The sequence below is a fragment of the Porites lutea genome, chromosome 2 (genome assembly GCF_958299795.1).
Source record: "Porites lutea chromosome 2, jaPorLute2.1, whole genome shotgun sequence".
Taxonomy (NCBI): Eukaryota; Metazoa; Cnidaria; class Anthozoa; order Scleractinia; family Poritidae; genus Porites; species Porites lutea.
This window is the reverse complement of record NC_133202.1, coordinates 29,294,881-29,311,023: the sequence shown is the minus strand read 5'-3', so window position 1 is coordinate 29,311,023 and position 16,143 is coordinate 29,294,881. Positions and strand designations below refer to the sequence as shown.

The window sequence follows — 16,143 nt, the reverse complement described above, 5'->3', positions numbered from 1 at the left end:
CGGTGGATCGGTAGATTGCTAGTTCGGTGGATCTGTAGATCGCTAGATCGGTGGATCTGTAGATCTCTAGATCGGCGGATCGGTAGATCACTTGATAAGTGGATCTGTAGATCGCTAGAACGGTGGAGCTGTAGATCACTAGATCTATGGATCTGTACATCGCTGGATCTGTAGATTGCTAAATCAATGGATCTGTAGATCGCTAGATCGGTGGATCTGTAGATTGCTAGATCGGTGGATCTGTAGATCGCTAGATCAGTGGATCTGTAGATCGTTATATCGGTGGATCTGTAGATCACTTGATAAGTGGATCTGTAGATCGCTAGAACGGTGGAGCTGAAGATCACTAGATCTATGGATCTGTAGATCGCTAGATCGGTGGATCTTTAGATCGCTAGATCGCTAGATCGCTAAATCGCTAGATCTGTGGATCGCTGGATCTGTAGATTGCTAGATCGGTGGATCTGTAGATCGCTAGATCGGTGGATCGGTAGATCACTTGATAAGTGGATCTGTAGATCTCTAGAACGGTGGAGCTGTAGATCTCTAGATTGGTTGATCGGTAGATCAGTTGATAAGTGGATCTGTAGATCGCTAGAACGGTGGAGCTCTAGATCACCAGATCAATGGATCTGTAGATCGCTAGATCGGTGGATCTGTAGATCGCTAGATCGGTGGATCGGTAGATTGCTAGATCGGTGGATCTGTAGATCGCTAGAACGGTGGAGCTGTAGATCACTAGATCTATGGACCTGTAGATCGCTAGATTGGTGGATCTGCAGATCGCTAGATCGGTGGATCTGTAGATTGCTAGATCCGTGGGCCTGTAGATCGCTAAATCGGTGGATCTGTAGATCGCTAGATCAGTGGATCGGCAGATCAGTTGATAAGTGGATCTGTACATCGCTAGAACGGTGGAGCTGTAGATCACTAGATCTATGGATCTGTAGATCGCTAGATCGCTAGAGCGCTAAATGGCTAGATCTGTGGATCGCTGGATCTGTAGATTGCTAGATCGGTGGATCTGTAGATCGCTACATAGGTAGATCACTTGATAAGTGGATCTGTGGATCGCTAGAACGGTGGAGCTGTAGATCACTAGATCTATGGACCTGTAGATCGCTAGATTGGTGGATCTGCAGATCGCTAGATCGGTGGATCTGCAGATTGCTAGATCCGTGGGCCTGTAGATCGCTAAATCGGTGGATCTGTATATCGCTAGATCGGTGGATCGGTAGATCACTTGATAAGTGGATCTGTACATCGCTAGAACGGTGGAGCTGTAGATCACTAGATCTATGGATCTGTAGATCGCTGGATCGCTAGATCGCTAGATCGCTAAATCGCTAGATCTGTGGATCGCTGGATCTGTAGATTGCTAGATCGGTGGATCTGTAGATCGCTAGATCGGTGGATCGGTAGATCACTTGATAAGTGGATCTGTAGATCGCTAGAACGGTGGAGCTGTAGATCACTAGATATATGGATCTGTAGATCACTAGAGGGGTGGATCTGCAGATCGCTAGATCGGTGGATCTTTAGATTGCTAGATCGGTGGACCTTTATATCGCTAAATCGGTGGATCTGTAGATCGCTAGATTGGTTGATCGGTAGATCAGTTGATAAGTGGATCTGTACATCGCTAGAACGGTGGAGCTGTAGATCACTAGATCTATGGATCTGTAGATCGCTGGATCTGTAGATTGCTAAATCAATGGATCTGTAGATCGCTAGATCGGTGGATCTGTAGATTGCTAGATCGGTGGATCTGTAGATCGCTAGATCGGTGGATCTGTAGATCGTTATATCGGTGGATCTGTAGATCACTTGATAAGTGGATCTGTAGATCGCTAGAACGGTGGAGCTGAAGATCACTAGATCTATGGATCTGTAGATCGCTAGATCGGTGGATCTGTAGATCGCTAGATCGCTAGATCGCTAAATCGCTAGATCTGTGGATCGCTGGATCTGTAGATTGCTAGATCGGTGGATCTGTAGATCGCTAGATCGGTGGATCGGTAGATCACTTGATAAGTGGATCTGTAGATCTCTAGAACGGTGGAGCTGTAGATCTCTAGATTGGTTGATCGGTAGATCAGTTGATAAGTGGATCTGTAGATCGCTAGAACGGTGGAGCTGAAGATGACTAGATCTATGGATCTGTAGATCGCTAGATCGGTGGATCTGTAGATCGCTAGATCGCTAGATCGCTAAATCGCTAGATCTGTGGATCGCTGGATCTGTAGATTGCTAGATCGGTGGATCTGTAGATCGCTAGATCGGTGGATCGGTAGATCACTTGATAAGTGGATCTGTAGATCTCTAGAACGGTGGAGCTGTAGATCTCTAGATTGGTTGATCGGTAGATCAGTTGATAAGTGGATCTGTAGATCACTAGAACGGTGGAGCTCTAGATCACCAGATCTATGGATCTGTAGATCGCTGGATCTGTAGAATGCTAAATCAATGGATCTGTAGATCGCTAGATCGGTGGATCTTTAGATTGCTAGATCGGTGGATCTGTAGATCTCTAGAACGGTGGAGCTGTAGATCTCTAGATTGGTTGATCGGTAGATCAGTTGATAAGTGGATCTGTACATCGCTAGAACGGTGGAGCTGTAGATCACTAGATCTGTGGATCTGCAGATCGCTAGATCGGTGGATCTTTAGATTGCTAGATCGGTGGACCTTTATATCGCTAAATCGGTGGATCTGTAGATCGCTAGATGGGTGGATCGGTAGATCACTTGATAAGTGGATCTGTACATCGCTAGAACGGTGGAGCTGTAGATCACTAGATCTATGGATGTGTAACCTGAGATCAGGCGGTTTTTTTTTTTGCTTCTTTGTTTCTTTGGCTCGAGAGAGGAAAAAATTAACGCCTGATACATTTATTTAACGAGCCGTTAACCGCCCCCTAATTTACATAATCTAACGTCTCCTTGACCTGTCATTTTATTAGCCAATAAGCGTTTACCATACGGGAATCAAATTTTGGCACAATAATATCTCTTTTAAAATCAATTTTAGGGAAAACAAAATTTTTAAGTACGTCCATGTTCAGATGGCGCTTTCTAAAAAGAATTTTAAAATGTGTTCAAATACTACTAGCTGGAGCTGCCGTACCTTTATTAAACAGCTACAAATAATAAAGAATTTACTGGTTAAAGCACGTTAACTTCGTTCTGTGCCGAAAGCAGTGAAAAAAAATTAGGCTGAAGCACCATATTTTACGAACTGAAAGGTGTTGTGAAAGCGAAGATCGCTCAGAATAATTCGCAGGTTTCTGAAGGAGGAATTACAGTCAAACCAGGTCAAGATTCCATTCATGAATTGATTATTTGAAAAGTGAACCCGTTTGTCGCTTCTGTAACTTGTAGCCGGCATCAAATTGCATTCAAATGATGGGTGAATTTTTGACTGCAACTTTTTAGTATACGATGACATGGAAAATATTTCAATGGGTGAAATTTCTATTTAGGCATTCTTCAAATTCAAAAAAACTGAGCCGGCAGAAATTTTATAACGAACTCGCGTGTGTAGTCACTGCTCATGACGCAAGCAAAAATGCAGACTGGAATCAACAACAACTAACGGATGGCGGCATTTTGGCCAATTGGAACAGCGCAAATCATCCGTATTGTTTCCTATCCAATCAGAAAAAAGTCCAGATTCCGGCTTTTTTACATGTAATCCGACAAACAAATGTATCATGCCCTCTTCCCGTGAGAGACATAAAGGGATAATAGGGAGAGGGCATGATCTCAGACTAATGGATCTGTCGATCGCTAGATCGCTAAATCGCTAGATCTGTGGATCGCTGGATCTGTAGATTGCTAGATCGGTGGATCTGTAGATCGGTGGATCTGTAGATCGCTAGATCGGTAGATCACTTGATAAGTGGATCTGTAGATCGCTAGAACGGTGGAGCTGTAGATCACTAGATCTATGGATCTGTAGATCGCTAGATCGGTGGATCTGTAGATCGCTAGATCGATTGATCTGTAGATCGGTGGATCTGTAGATCGCTAGATCGGTAGATCTGTGGATCGCTGGATCTGTAGATTGCTAGATCGGTGGATCTGTAGATCGCTACACCGGTGGATCTGTAGATCGCTAGATCGGTGGATCGGTAGATCACTTGATAAGTGGATCTGTACATCGCTAGAACGGTGGAGCTGTAGATCACTAGATCTATGGATCTGTAGATCGCTAGATCGGTGGATCTGTAGATCGCTAGATCGGTTGATCTGTAGATCGGTGGATCTGTAGATCGCTAGATCGGTAGATCACTTGATAAGTGGATCTGTAGATCGCTAGATCAGTGGATCGGTAGATCACTTGATAAGTGGATCTGTAGATCGCTAGAACGGTGGGGCTGTAGATCACTAGATCTATGGATCTGTAGATCGCTAGATCGGTAGATCACTTGATAAGTGGATCTGTAGATCGCTAGATCGGTGGATCGGTAGATCACTTGATAAGTGGATCTGTAGATCGCTAGATCAGTGGATCTGTAGATCAGTGGATCTACAAGTCGGTTGATCTGTAGATTACTAAATCGGTAGCTTTATGGATCTGTAGATCGATTGATCTGTAGATCGATGGCTTGATATATCGATGGATATGTAGATAGATGGCTTGGTAAATCGATGGATCTGTAAATCGACGAATCCGTAGACCTATGGATCAGTAGATCGACGGATCGGTAGATCAGTGAATCTGTAGATCGATGGATCTAGTAGTTTGATGGATCGGTAGATCGATGATTCTGTGGATCGGTGGCTCTGTATATCCTGATCGGTGGATCTGTACATTGATGGATCTATAAATCGGTGGATGTGAGACTGATGGATCTGTAGATCAATAGATCTGTAAATCGGTGTATGTGTAGATTGATGGATCGGAAGACGGAGGATCTGTACATCGATGGCTTGGTAGATCGATGGATCTATAAATCGATGGGTCCGTAGATCTATGGATCTGTACGTCGACGGATCCGTAGATTGATAGATCTGTAGATCGGTGGATCTGTAGATCGATGGCTTGGTAGAAAGATGGATATGTAGATCGATGGATCCGTAGAGCGGTGGATCTGTGGATCGGCGGATTTGCAGATCGATGGCTTGATAGATCGATGGATCTATAAATCGATGGATCCGTAGATCTATGGATCTGTAGGTCGACGGATCCGTAGATCGATAGATCTGTAGATTGATGAATTTATAGATTGGTGGATCTGTAGATCGATGGATCTGAAGATCGATGGCTTGGTAGATCGATGGATCCGTAGATCGGTGGATCTGTGGATAGGCGGATCTGTAGACAGATGGACTTCTTAGATCGATGGATCTGTAGGATGAGCCCGATTTTTGTCGGCGAAATAAACTAATTTTACAGAAAACCGATGTCTAGGGGAGACAAGGTAGTGAATTTCAATGACTTTAGAAGGCCTTTTATTGAAATCAAGTAGTTTTCAAGGACCTTAACAGAATTCAAGGACTCTTCAAGACGACTACTAAAATTCAAGACCTTTTCAAGATTGTACGAACCATGAATACCGATTTCCGATGTTAATCGATAATAATTTTTAAGGATTGTTATCGATTACTATCGATTATTATCGGAAAAGACTTAAGTCATTATTCGGTAGAAGTGCAACATTACCACGATGTCTTCAATTGATACAATACTAAAAGAACAATGCACTAACAGGAACGAATTTCTCTTTGGTTTGAGTTTTTAGCATAAGCACAGTTCATAATAAGTAATGGTAACAGGATAGCCTAAACTTCATCCGATTACTTCCAGTCGTTATTACTCCCTCAGTAACGCCTGAATCGACCGGCCGTTAATGGCACTACTCCTTTGCTTTAATTCAGGCACAAAGTTAAACGCGATTTTTAAGTGGCAAACCAGAAAATATCGTTTGGAATTGTCTACATGATTCAGAACAGCTGACTGACTCTTTTCGATCGTAATTCATCTTTAACGTTAAAACTATCAACTGCACGCAGTACTCTGAACCGGTTGTAATTCAAACTCGGTCGCAATCACGCAATAAAACAATTACACACACAGAACACTTAGTTTAAAAACACAACAATTTCCTTTAGTGAAAAGAAGCTATTTGGTCCTTAACGAAGAAAAAAGAAAACAAGAAAACAAGAATCATTACACTTGACCTTGAAAACAGCAAGAAGGTCGAATGAGATGACATTGGTCTCAGAAACTTCGCATAAACAAAATCACTGCGGAAACCACAAAGCATCTCTAAATGAAAAACCTACCAACTCTTCGCAATGATTCTTCATTCGCAGTTCAATTTAGCAATTCAGTTTTGAAGGCAAGGGCAATTTTGCTGTTTACGATAAACATTATCGAAATGCTTGAACTCCACGCAAGTATGCCACCGATGCGATCCGCTGAATATCAAGCGACAATCCCGCTAAAATTTCTCATAATTATACTTAACTATGCGAATGTTTAGACAACCAGCCAATCAAAATCGCTACCCGGTTTTCGGGTAGTAGTAACGTCACTGGACGGCATTAATGGCTGGTCGATTCAGACATTGCTGAGAGGAGAAAACGACTCGAAGCAATTCCGATGAAATTCAGGCTAGGTAAAAGCACTGAGTGGAGTCCAAATCGGTCTGTAATCATACGAGTGATTAACAAAATCGGACGACCGCGTAGCGGGAGTCCGATTTGTTTAATCACGAGTATGATCACAGACCGAATTAGACGACACGAGGTTCTGTTACCAATTAATCACAATTTTAACCAAATTTGCGATGTATCAGGCTCTTTTTTAGATCAAAACACAAGAAATTCAAAAATTTTTTTGCTAGCAGTGAAAAAAAAAAGTCATTTAAGCGCGCGCGTGATGGCGCATACTGTCCAATTACTTAGGCACGACGCGTACTGTCCTAAAACTGTCCTATTGAGGCTGAAATCAGGGCAGTTGATAGGCAATTAGATTTGAGAATTTTGTTACAGTTATGACTAGGAAAGAAATACTACTGCAAAAGTGGCAGAAAAAACTCATTGTCGCTAGGTAGCAACCCCATAAATATGGAGCATGACAAAGAACAAAATCAGTGTTCTTATGATTTTGATGAGTCGCATTAAGAAAGAACTACGTCTGGATTGAATGGACATGTAAAGCTCTATTAAAACAAACCAGGAAACGAAAGAAACAAATAAATAGAATCTGGTGAAGACTGCGCCTGGAGTAGTTGCTGAAAACATCAAAAATAAAATGTGTTACGCTAAAGCGGGTCTTATGGGTGCTGCTTGCCAAATAGCATCGTCGTGTTCAGAATATATTTACCTCAAGATTATTGCTTGTTATCGATTTCCATCGATTGTTATCGATTTTGTTATTTTTTAATAAGGAAATGTATGGCCGTTTTGCCGGCCCGAAAAAAACTAGCCGTAATAACGAGGTGGCCGTAAGGCGTGGTTCCATTGTACTTCCACTGTAAGACGTAGTTTGTAAATTTACAGTATTACGTCTCACGTTGAAACGTCCGAATACATACTTTTAGGCTTTGTCCCTTCGAGTTCCTTTGAAGCTTTTTAGCGCGTTCAGACTTTTGAATTCACCGCTATCTACAGAAGAACGAACTAACCTCCTCACGATTGGCCAAAATACGTAACTATTTACCGGTACAAAAGTTCAAGTGCAACCAATAGCGGTAGGTCCACGCCACAAAATGGTTCTAAAACACCGTGAACAGCTCTTACCTGAGTTTACTGTTGATCTGAAGGGCCTTGGCAAGGATCCGAGCACCGTCATCACCCATTTGATTTCCGCTAAAAAAGCAAATGAATTCATAAGAAAAATCTTGAGATGTTAGAGGTATCGATTATGATAAATAATCAGTTGAAAACATTAAGCGATGCAGTAATCGATTATGAAAAATGTTCAATTGATTATCAACCCAACCCCCCGCCCCCCCAAAACATCTATTGTTGACAAATAAGAAAAAAATCCTTTGATGTTTTCATTGAAATAGACGAAGTATGTGGCTGTAATCCATTTTTAGCCCTTTTCTAATATATTTCACATGTCTGTCGTGTGCTAAGACACAGCACCACGTCTGTGTATAATTCTAAGGGTTGTTTCGTTCACATTTGATTGCAGGTGCATTTTCTGGGAAAAATTACCTTAAATTTATATTACTTTGCCTTGCACGCAGTTAAAAAAATAAATGGAATTCTTACAAAGATATTTCTCCGATTATAATCGATGATCGATCGGTTGGGTCAATCTGGGTCAAAGCGTATGTGATGTTAAACAATACAAAGGAAGTATAAGTTTCCTAACCTGATATCAAGTTCTTTCAGACTTTCGTTCGTACCAAGAGCATCCAGAAGTGGGTCGAGTTCATGTTTTAGTTTAGACTCAGCTAAGGAGATGGATTCTAGATGCTAAAAAAAACATAAACACGGAGAAGTAAGCAAAAAGCGCTTTATTCGAGGGTCAATGTATTTAGCACCAAATACGAACTTAGAACACTATCATCACGACTCCAACGGGAGACGGGACACCCATTCCACGTGGTCGTCTGAGCCACGCGAATGTCTAGCGGTTGGCAGGGCACAAGTAGTACCTTCATTTCTTAGCTGTTTTAAGACCGTGAATTAGGGGTTTTCACATGACGTCACCGAAATTCAAACTAAGAAATTATCAATTCTTTTGAGTTTCTACTTTCATGAGGTATTACAGCACCTAAAAACCTTTATTTACACAAATTTTAGGTTTCAAAGGGTTCTTCTTTTTGCGATAGAAGACAGCTGAATTTCCAGGCTTTTGAGTGACGCGGCAGTTAGCTGGCGGCCGAGAAAGTCCTTGTCTGGGTTAAAAACATTACTGATTTTTTGAGATTTTGTTATCCAAACATTCCTTATCTTAGAATAAATATTACTTTAATCTTTATGAATTCATCAAGCGATAAATTCACGCAAAGTAGGAAACTCAAAAACAGATGTTTCTGTTGGTTTCCGGCGGCCATATTTGTGCCCCTCAAAGGGACATCAACATGGCGGCTCCATACAAAGCCTTACAAATTTAGTCAAAACTTTTTTCCGAATATCTCGCATACGAATTACGCCAGATTCTTGGCGAGGCTTTTTGTATATTCATCTTCTTTCATTTCCCAGATTCTGAACATTCTGTATTGACTGGTTTGCATTTTTACGTTTGATAGCGTGACAGTGAAAACATAGAATATTGGTCTGGCCCTGAGGAACAAACCCACGAACTCCCACTCTGCAGTAAAGCGCTCTTCCGACCCCGTGAGTGGTTCCGTGCGAATTACATTTAACATTTTCGTTAAAAGCAGGTTTCCTTTATAGGACTGGTGCAGTCCAAATTTGTCACTACAAGGAGACTGGGCATCACCTTATGTCATTTGAATCAGCAGGTTAACAAGGATTGGTCGAAGACACTCAAAGGAAACCACTGACCACTTCGGTTGCGCAGACTTTGCCACAAATCTCAGTATGGAATGCTGGCACTCCTTATATTTTCTGGGGTGGGGGAGGGGAGGGGGTTGTAATATCTTGGTTTCCTCTCCTTAAAACAGCCCCACGAGCTTAGCTTACAGTTTAGACGGGGTACAAGAAAGACTATAAGTCAAGTTTGTTTCCCTTTCCAGAAAAACGTAAGAACGAAAAACAATAGACATTGACCTTTTACATTACATTAAGTGAAAAAAAAAAAGAATCTAATAATAGGAAATTGGTACAAGAGCAGGGAGTTGAAGTACCGTGATAGTTATGTTAGCAACCTATGTTTGCTAATTCTTATACAATTAAGAATTACAAACCGAGTTTTCCTCAGAAATAAGCTGAACTAGTGCTTCCATAACAGCAGCGTAACTCCTGTAATAAAATAACAGGTGTAGAATTGCTACTGAAAATTTCTTTTCAATCAAAAAAGAGTTGTATATGAACAATAATGACAATGATTTTACTTTGAAATAACAGTCTATCTATCGACAGTTAAATTGTTAGTGACTATAAAGTTTTCAACAATAAATGCTGCTCAAGCCCGTGTAGCTGACGGGTTTTGTTTTGTGGTTCGCAAAGTAAGAGTTAAAGACGCGCAAAAGCTGAACCGAGGTCGAAACAGAAAACGATGGGTTTTTTGTAGTCCTCGGTTCCGCATTCGCGCGGTTGAGTCTCTTAGTTTACGAACCACAAAAGGAAAACACTCCAGAAGAATCGTACGCCACGCAGGCTAATGCTGGTATTGATTAGGCGAGGGTGTCGGCTGACTATGTGAGATTCTTAGGTGCACGCTAACTAATACTGATAACTTTAAAACAGAGCTTTTTGATATCTTACCTGGCGTGTTTTGTATTCTGCCCTAAGTTTAAATATCTAAGAGATTTGTTGGAAGACAGCTTCTCAAGTATCTTGACTAAATCTCCTTCAAAGCCTAAAACGAGAAAAGGGAGCGATTAGCATTCAAGGAGGCCATAACAACACAGGTCAAGTACTGTAAAGAGGCGTGCAGAATGGCACCCATAAACACCTATACATTGGCAGTAGGCCAATGGCCGTCTTTAGACGCATTTAACGAGCGCGGCGGGCTAGTTTCCAGAACAGCGAGTATAAAGTTAAAGTCGTCTGGTGCAATAACGGGACGCATAAAAGGAGACGAAAACATTGAAAAAACAGACTTTTCTGAAAAAAGACGAAACACTGACTCCTTCCAGTCGTTTCTGGACGGGTTGGACGCCCCAGTTTAAGGCGTACCGTTTTAATATTAGACGCATTTAACGTCTGAGGCGTTGAAGTTGTCTGTTAAGTGCGTAACACAAGACGTTTATGTCGTCAGACGTTAAATGCGTCTGTCTTATTTACCGTTTTTACACTAGACGTTTAAGTCGTCTCATGACAAATTTAACGTCTCTAGCATAAAAAAGGCCAATTTGATGGAAGAAGAAGTAAAGTGTACATAAGTACAGTGCAAGAGTATTTTTGACGGAAATGTTCTTTCCAGGGGGTACCCAACGAAGTGGGAATGACAGGCACCAACTGGAATGAAAATTCTAAGGGGGTGGGGGTCTAAAACAAAAGTGCCCTCCGTGGGGGAAGTATGCATATTTTCTGGAACTACACATTTTATAAAAAGAAATGTGAATTTTCCTGAGCTTTTCCTTCTTTGACCAATTTTAGGAGTGAAAGGCTTACGTTGCAGGTTATTATTCATACTCACCATTATCGCTTATATCCAGTCTACTGACACACTTAAGCTTGGATATGTTATCTGAAATGGCTTTGGCTCCAGGACCTCTTAACTGCAAGACATCAAATAGAGGCTTGTTTTCATAAGATCGCAACGATCTTTGGGATCGCTGGATCACTGAAAAAAAGAAACGTTCACCCGCGATCGCAGGGAATATATGGGAACAGCTAGAGGTACAGAATAAAATACACGAAAGGAAGAACCTGTGATTTTCTATTTGTTTCAGGCCGATGTGTTTTACGTATATCGGATGCGAGTAGTTTAGTACGGACCGGTTGGGCCTTTCGTTTGGACAGAAGTCTCATTAAGGAGGGCAGGAATACATGAACGCCGAACGGCTGGACAGGTTATCTAGTTATTTTAAGGTTGATGAAAGTCTTGCTTTACAAGTATTTGCCGACTCATGTTGTCGAAGAAAACAAGCGCTAACTCGCGTGTGACTTAAAATCACTGAGTCGTAACGTAATCATGTGCGTTCTATTTCCTGCTGCCGTTATTGTCCATTACAGACATTTAATTTTCCTGGTTCCGGTTTACTGATTTATGGTGCGCGAATCGCGCCTATTAAATGAAGACGACGTGAAACTAGCTCTTTTAGCTTATACCAAGGACAACAATTTTTCACTCCCCCTGCCGCCACCACCACCACTACCAGTTTCTACTGTTTTACCACCACCACCACATTCTACTGTTTTTTCTCCTCCAACACCTCCACCACATTTCTATTGTTTTCCAACCACCACCACAACCACATCTCTATTATTTTCCCTCCTGCACCACCACCACCACCACTACTGCCACCACCACACCTCCATCGTTTTACCTCCACCACCAACCGGTTAGTCCACCTTAAAATAGCACATGACTTAATCTTAACCAAGAATCTACCGCATTTTAATCATAAGATAAAGACAAAACGCTATGACATCAGGGGCGTTCATGAATTCCTGCCTTCCTTAACGAGACTCCTGCCCAAAAAGAGGCCCAACTGATCCCTACTATACTATAGACGCGTAGTGAAAAATCAGAGTGAAGACTGGTTCTTAAGACGAAAATCACACCATCAAGCGCCGCGCCAAAGGGACGCCGTCGCCACCAAATAAAGGAAACCCTCTCTGAATAGGGACGAGGGAGAGATCCCCCTGGGAATACGTAACAACCTTTTTAATACGTAACCTCGTTTAATCGGTGATAAAGTTCAAGCGATTCGAACGAAATATTCGATTTCGTTGAAATTGTTGGTCTCAGTTTTGGAATTTGTTTGTATGACAATTGTTGTTGACCATCATGATATAATACAAGAATTAATCAAACGACTGTATTTTGATTACTTTCCTTTTTTGTGGCAATCGTAGCCATCATATTTGAAAAAACGCGTAAAATAAGATAGATTTCAGGCGAAAGGTGATTCACACTATTAACAGGCTATTTCCGAGTTCCAAAAACTGTCACTTTCACAACCAGGCCAAGTGTAAAACCATTCTTGTGAAAATGAGTTTTATTTGCATAAGAATAAAAAATCATTTTCATATCAAAGGCTGAGCACTTAACCTCGCTTTGAAACAGAAGCTTGGGGCAACTCTGAAATAGCTTATTACTTACTTCATTGTTGCTTATGTTGACCTCAACATCAGAAATGACACTGTTCTCATGTAGTCCTTGAAGGATCGCTCTAAGAAATAAGAGTGTTAAAAAAAACTAATTTAGTGATGCATCGAAATTAAACAACAATATTTTATCACAAGAGGTTTAAACAAAGGAGTTATTTCAAAAGTAGGTGGAATATGAATAAGAGCAACAAGCATCGAGCACGTTTTCCAGAGTTATGACCCTATGACCCTATGATGGCCCAGGTTTCCAGCCATTCATAAAATTTGTGGTAGCGACTTTGTATTCAACTCATAATAAGCCCACCAATATGAAGATTAACCCAAGTTCTGTAGGACAGAGCAGCCATGAGTACTGTCATTGTCCCCTAGAAGCCAAAACATTAGGCTTTTACTAAAACCATTCTCTCAAAAACGCTGTACTTTACTTGCTGATTAGAACTTCATAATGCAATTCAATTCAGGCATTAACAAAGGTGTTACCACCCTCACGAAGAGCTTAGAAGAGAAGTAAGGTTGTACTTCCCACTTTATCAGGCTAAAACGCTGCTTAGAAAGAGCACTAGTAATCAGTGGTTGACTCTTGGCAGGATGTAGCATGGAAATGTTAGTCAGCTGCATGTTGTAAAGAATTACAAAGGAAACCAGTAGCAGCACCTAAAGGAGCTTTACTTCGACTTGATTATATCTAACTGCCAGTATACAAAAGCTTCGATTTAAACAAGATACCTTACCTGACAGCATCTGCGTGCAATTTACAGTCAGACACATCTAAGAATTTTAGAGCCTGGGAACTGCTGAAAAACTAAAAAATATATATACGAATGACACCAGTAGTGACCATCAGTCACTGACAAAGAAACTCAACCTCACTGTCACCCTGCTATTAAGACCACGTATTCTGGCCAAAACGTTAGAGACCCTCATGAGGGCATTTTCTATCTAGTAACCTCGTTACCATTACAATCTCGTCAACACTTTCATTCCAAGGCCATGTTATTACGAGATACCCTCTAATTTTTAATTTTAAGGTCTGATTGTACGCCAAAAATCAAATCAAATCAAGGCCTATGGTGTTACCATTCGAATTTTCATTTGCCCACAATTAGCGGCATTAAAAGGGTTAATTGGCAACCAGCTTTTCATGGCCCTTGGGTGGACCCAGGAACTGCTAGTCTCCATCGCATGGTTCTAATACTAGTAATAACCAAAGATTAGGTAGTGCGGGCATGTTTCAAACTGCTCTTGTTTCAACGCTAGTGCTTTGAGTAAGTTTAACGTGATAGAGGGTCAAAACACGCGTGATCATATTACGCGTGATAGTTCAGAAATCCCAAATGCGCGTGATTAGATTGCGTTCTATGTATTCTACTCATTTCTAGTTGAAGTCCAAACGAATGCTAGCTATATTCGTGCCAATCATGCGTAATAGCAACCTGGAGATTAGGACTGCTGGCTTCTCTGGTAGCCCGCAATTAAACCATCTGCTCTTAAACATTATAACACGGAATGCACCCTTGAATTTTTTTTTTTTTTTTTCTGTTTGAAAACCATAAGGAACTTCGTTATCCCACCTGTGTAAAGGATGGTGGTACAACAGCATCTTTACTTTTTCTAAATAGAAAATACACAGAAACAAATTGAATGAAAGAGAACGTACATGCACAGTATCTATACCATCTTGTACGGTAAGGGGATTTGTTGAAATTTACGCTTAGTATCACAAAATTAAGAGTGAATTTGAAAAAGACAAACAGTCTTTAAAGTAAACATCCAACAAACTAGATAAAAAGTGGAAGTCACACAAGTCACAGAACTAGGAATGAAATTTTTTGTTATGACATGTGGACAAAAGAAGGATTGAATACATGAACCAACATGAGTAATAAAGGGAAAAAGTTAATGTTCAAATGAATTTTGCTCCAAATATTCCATTCTCCTAACATTAGAGAAGGTAGTTTTAAACAGAAGAATTGTTAACCAAGATGAGGGTTAATTTGTTTTCTTACTTTGAGGTAAAGTTGTTTCCAGCAAGTTTGATGGAAGATAACTGCTGAGCACATCCTCTAATGAGAGCACCAAATAGCTAAAAAAAACGTTTAGAACATTACCAATACGTTTTCATGCCTCAAATGCTTAAGTGTTCAGTAGGGGCAAAACTAAAATTTATAGAGGTTAGGGTGGAGTGACAAGAGCTAGAGGCACTACCAATAATGAAGTGTAGGGAGGCAGTTCATGATTATGCTTAATTCATGCTCATTGATTATTTGTGCAGACAAGAAAACAAAGAAAAACATGCTATGTGAAGAATCAAGGCTAGGATTTTTGTAGTCTTATTAATCAATACCGACAACTTTGCAAACTTATGTTTTGAAATTTCTTCACGAATCAATTTGACACAGTTAAGGGCAGCAAATACTATCTAAAAGTTGTGAGTCTCATAACATTTTACCCTGCGCCCAGCAGGGCTGTTGCTAAGATTTCAAGCTGCCAGTTACATTAACAATAATTAGGCAACTGAACAGCTAGGAATTGTTTTAGGTTCTGTTTTCCTTTTGTTTCCTGTGAACGTACCCGCGCGTCATGCTCATAATTGCCAGGGGAAGTCTCCCAGCCCGGCCCCTGTCGATATTAGGGAGCTTAATAAAATAATAAGGACGACTACGGCTACGAAAACGTCACTTAAAAGGTGAATTCCAGCTGCTTTAAACTTTATCGCGCTTATTTCATCTCGTTCAATCCGTCAAATGTTGCCAATTTTTCCGGGGTTGAATTCTAAGACTGCATCGAAGTTTCAGAAAAGAAAAACAAAGTCGTTCTCATGTGTTCACGTTCTCCTCAACACGTGAAATTAGGCATTTTTAAGTCGTAGTCGTGCAGTGACGGCAACGACATGTACAAAAAGGCGTGATGCAAGCGCAATGTTGTTGTTCTGCCAATCTAAACCTACTGCTTTGTTGCCGTTCTCGTTGACGTCGCCGTCGTCGTTGCTTAAGCTCCCCATTGACAACTTTGCGGGTGGGGTGACTCCCATATGAAAGGTACTCACTGATTATCATTTCAACAGTTTGCCTTTTTCATTAAGGGAATACATATACATAATAATTTGTTGAGATAAACTTGAAAGGCCAGAAAGGCTTCTTCCCCGACCTTTCTTCCAAAATATCTCAATTTTTTAACTCAAATTTAAATGTCCTGATTTTTCCCGGCCCTTGAAGAATTTAATTTTTCCTTAAACATTTCCCGATCTATGACCACCAACTTTCACCAG

General features: G+C 40.9%; 1 protein-coding gene across 2 annotated transcripts in view; it reads right to left on the bottom strand.

The window, feature by feature from the left end:
• LOC140928238 (uncharacterized) overlaps window positions 1-16,143 on the bottom strand; it is a 77,478-nt gene that overhangs the window by 44,353 nt on the left and 16,982 nt on the right. For both annotated transcript variants that reach the window (XM_073377958.1, XM_073377959.1), the window contains 9 exons: window positions 14,882-14,958; window positions 14,447-14,486; window positions 13,607-13,677; window positions 12,868-12,937; window positions 11,236-11,317; window positions 10,359-10,452; window positions 9,839-9,893; window positions 8,335-8,438; window positions 7,752-7,820 (listed from right to left, as the gene is read on the bottom strand). In XM_073377958.1, coding sequence (XP_073234059.1) covers window positions 7,752-7,820; window positions 8,335-8,438; window positions 9,839-9,893; window positions 10,359-10,452; window positions 11,236-11,317; window positions 12,868-12,937; window positions 13,607-13,677; window positions 14,447-14,486; window positions 14,882-14,958 — 662 coding nt within the window. The remainder of the gene's footprint in view (window positions 1-7,751; window positions 7,821-8,334; window positions 8,439-9,838; window positions 9,894-10,358; window positions 10,453-11,235; window positions 11,318-12,867; window positions 12,938-13,606; window positions 13,678-14,446; window positions 14,487-14,881; window positions 14,959-16,143) is intronic.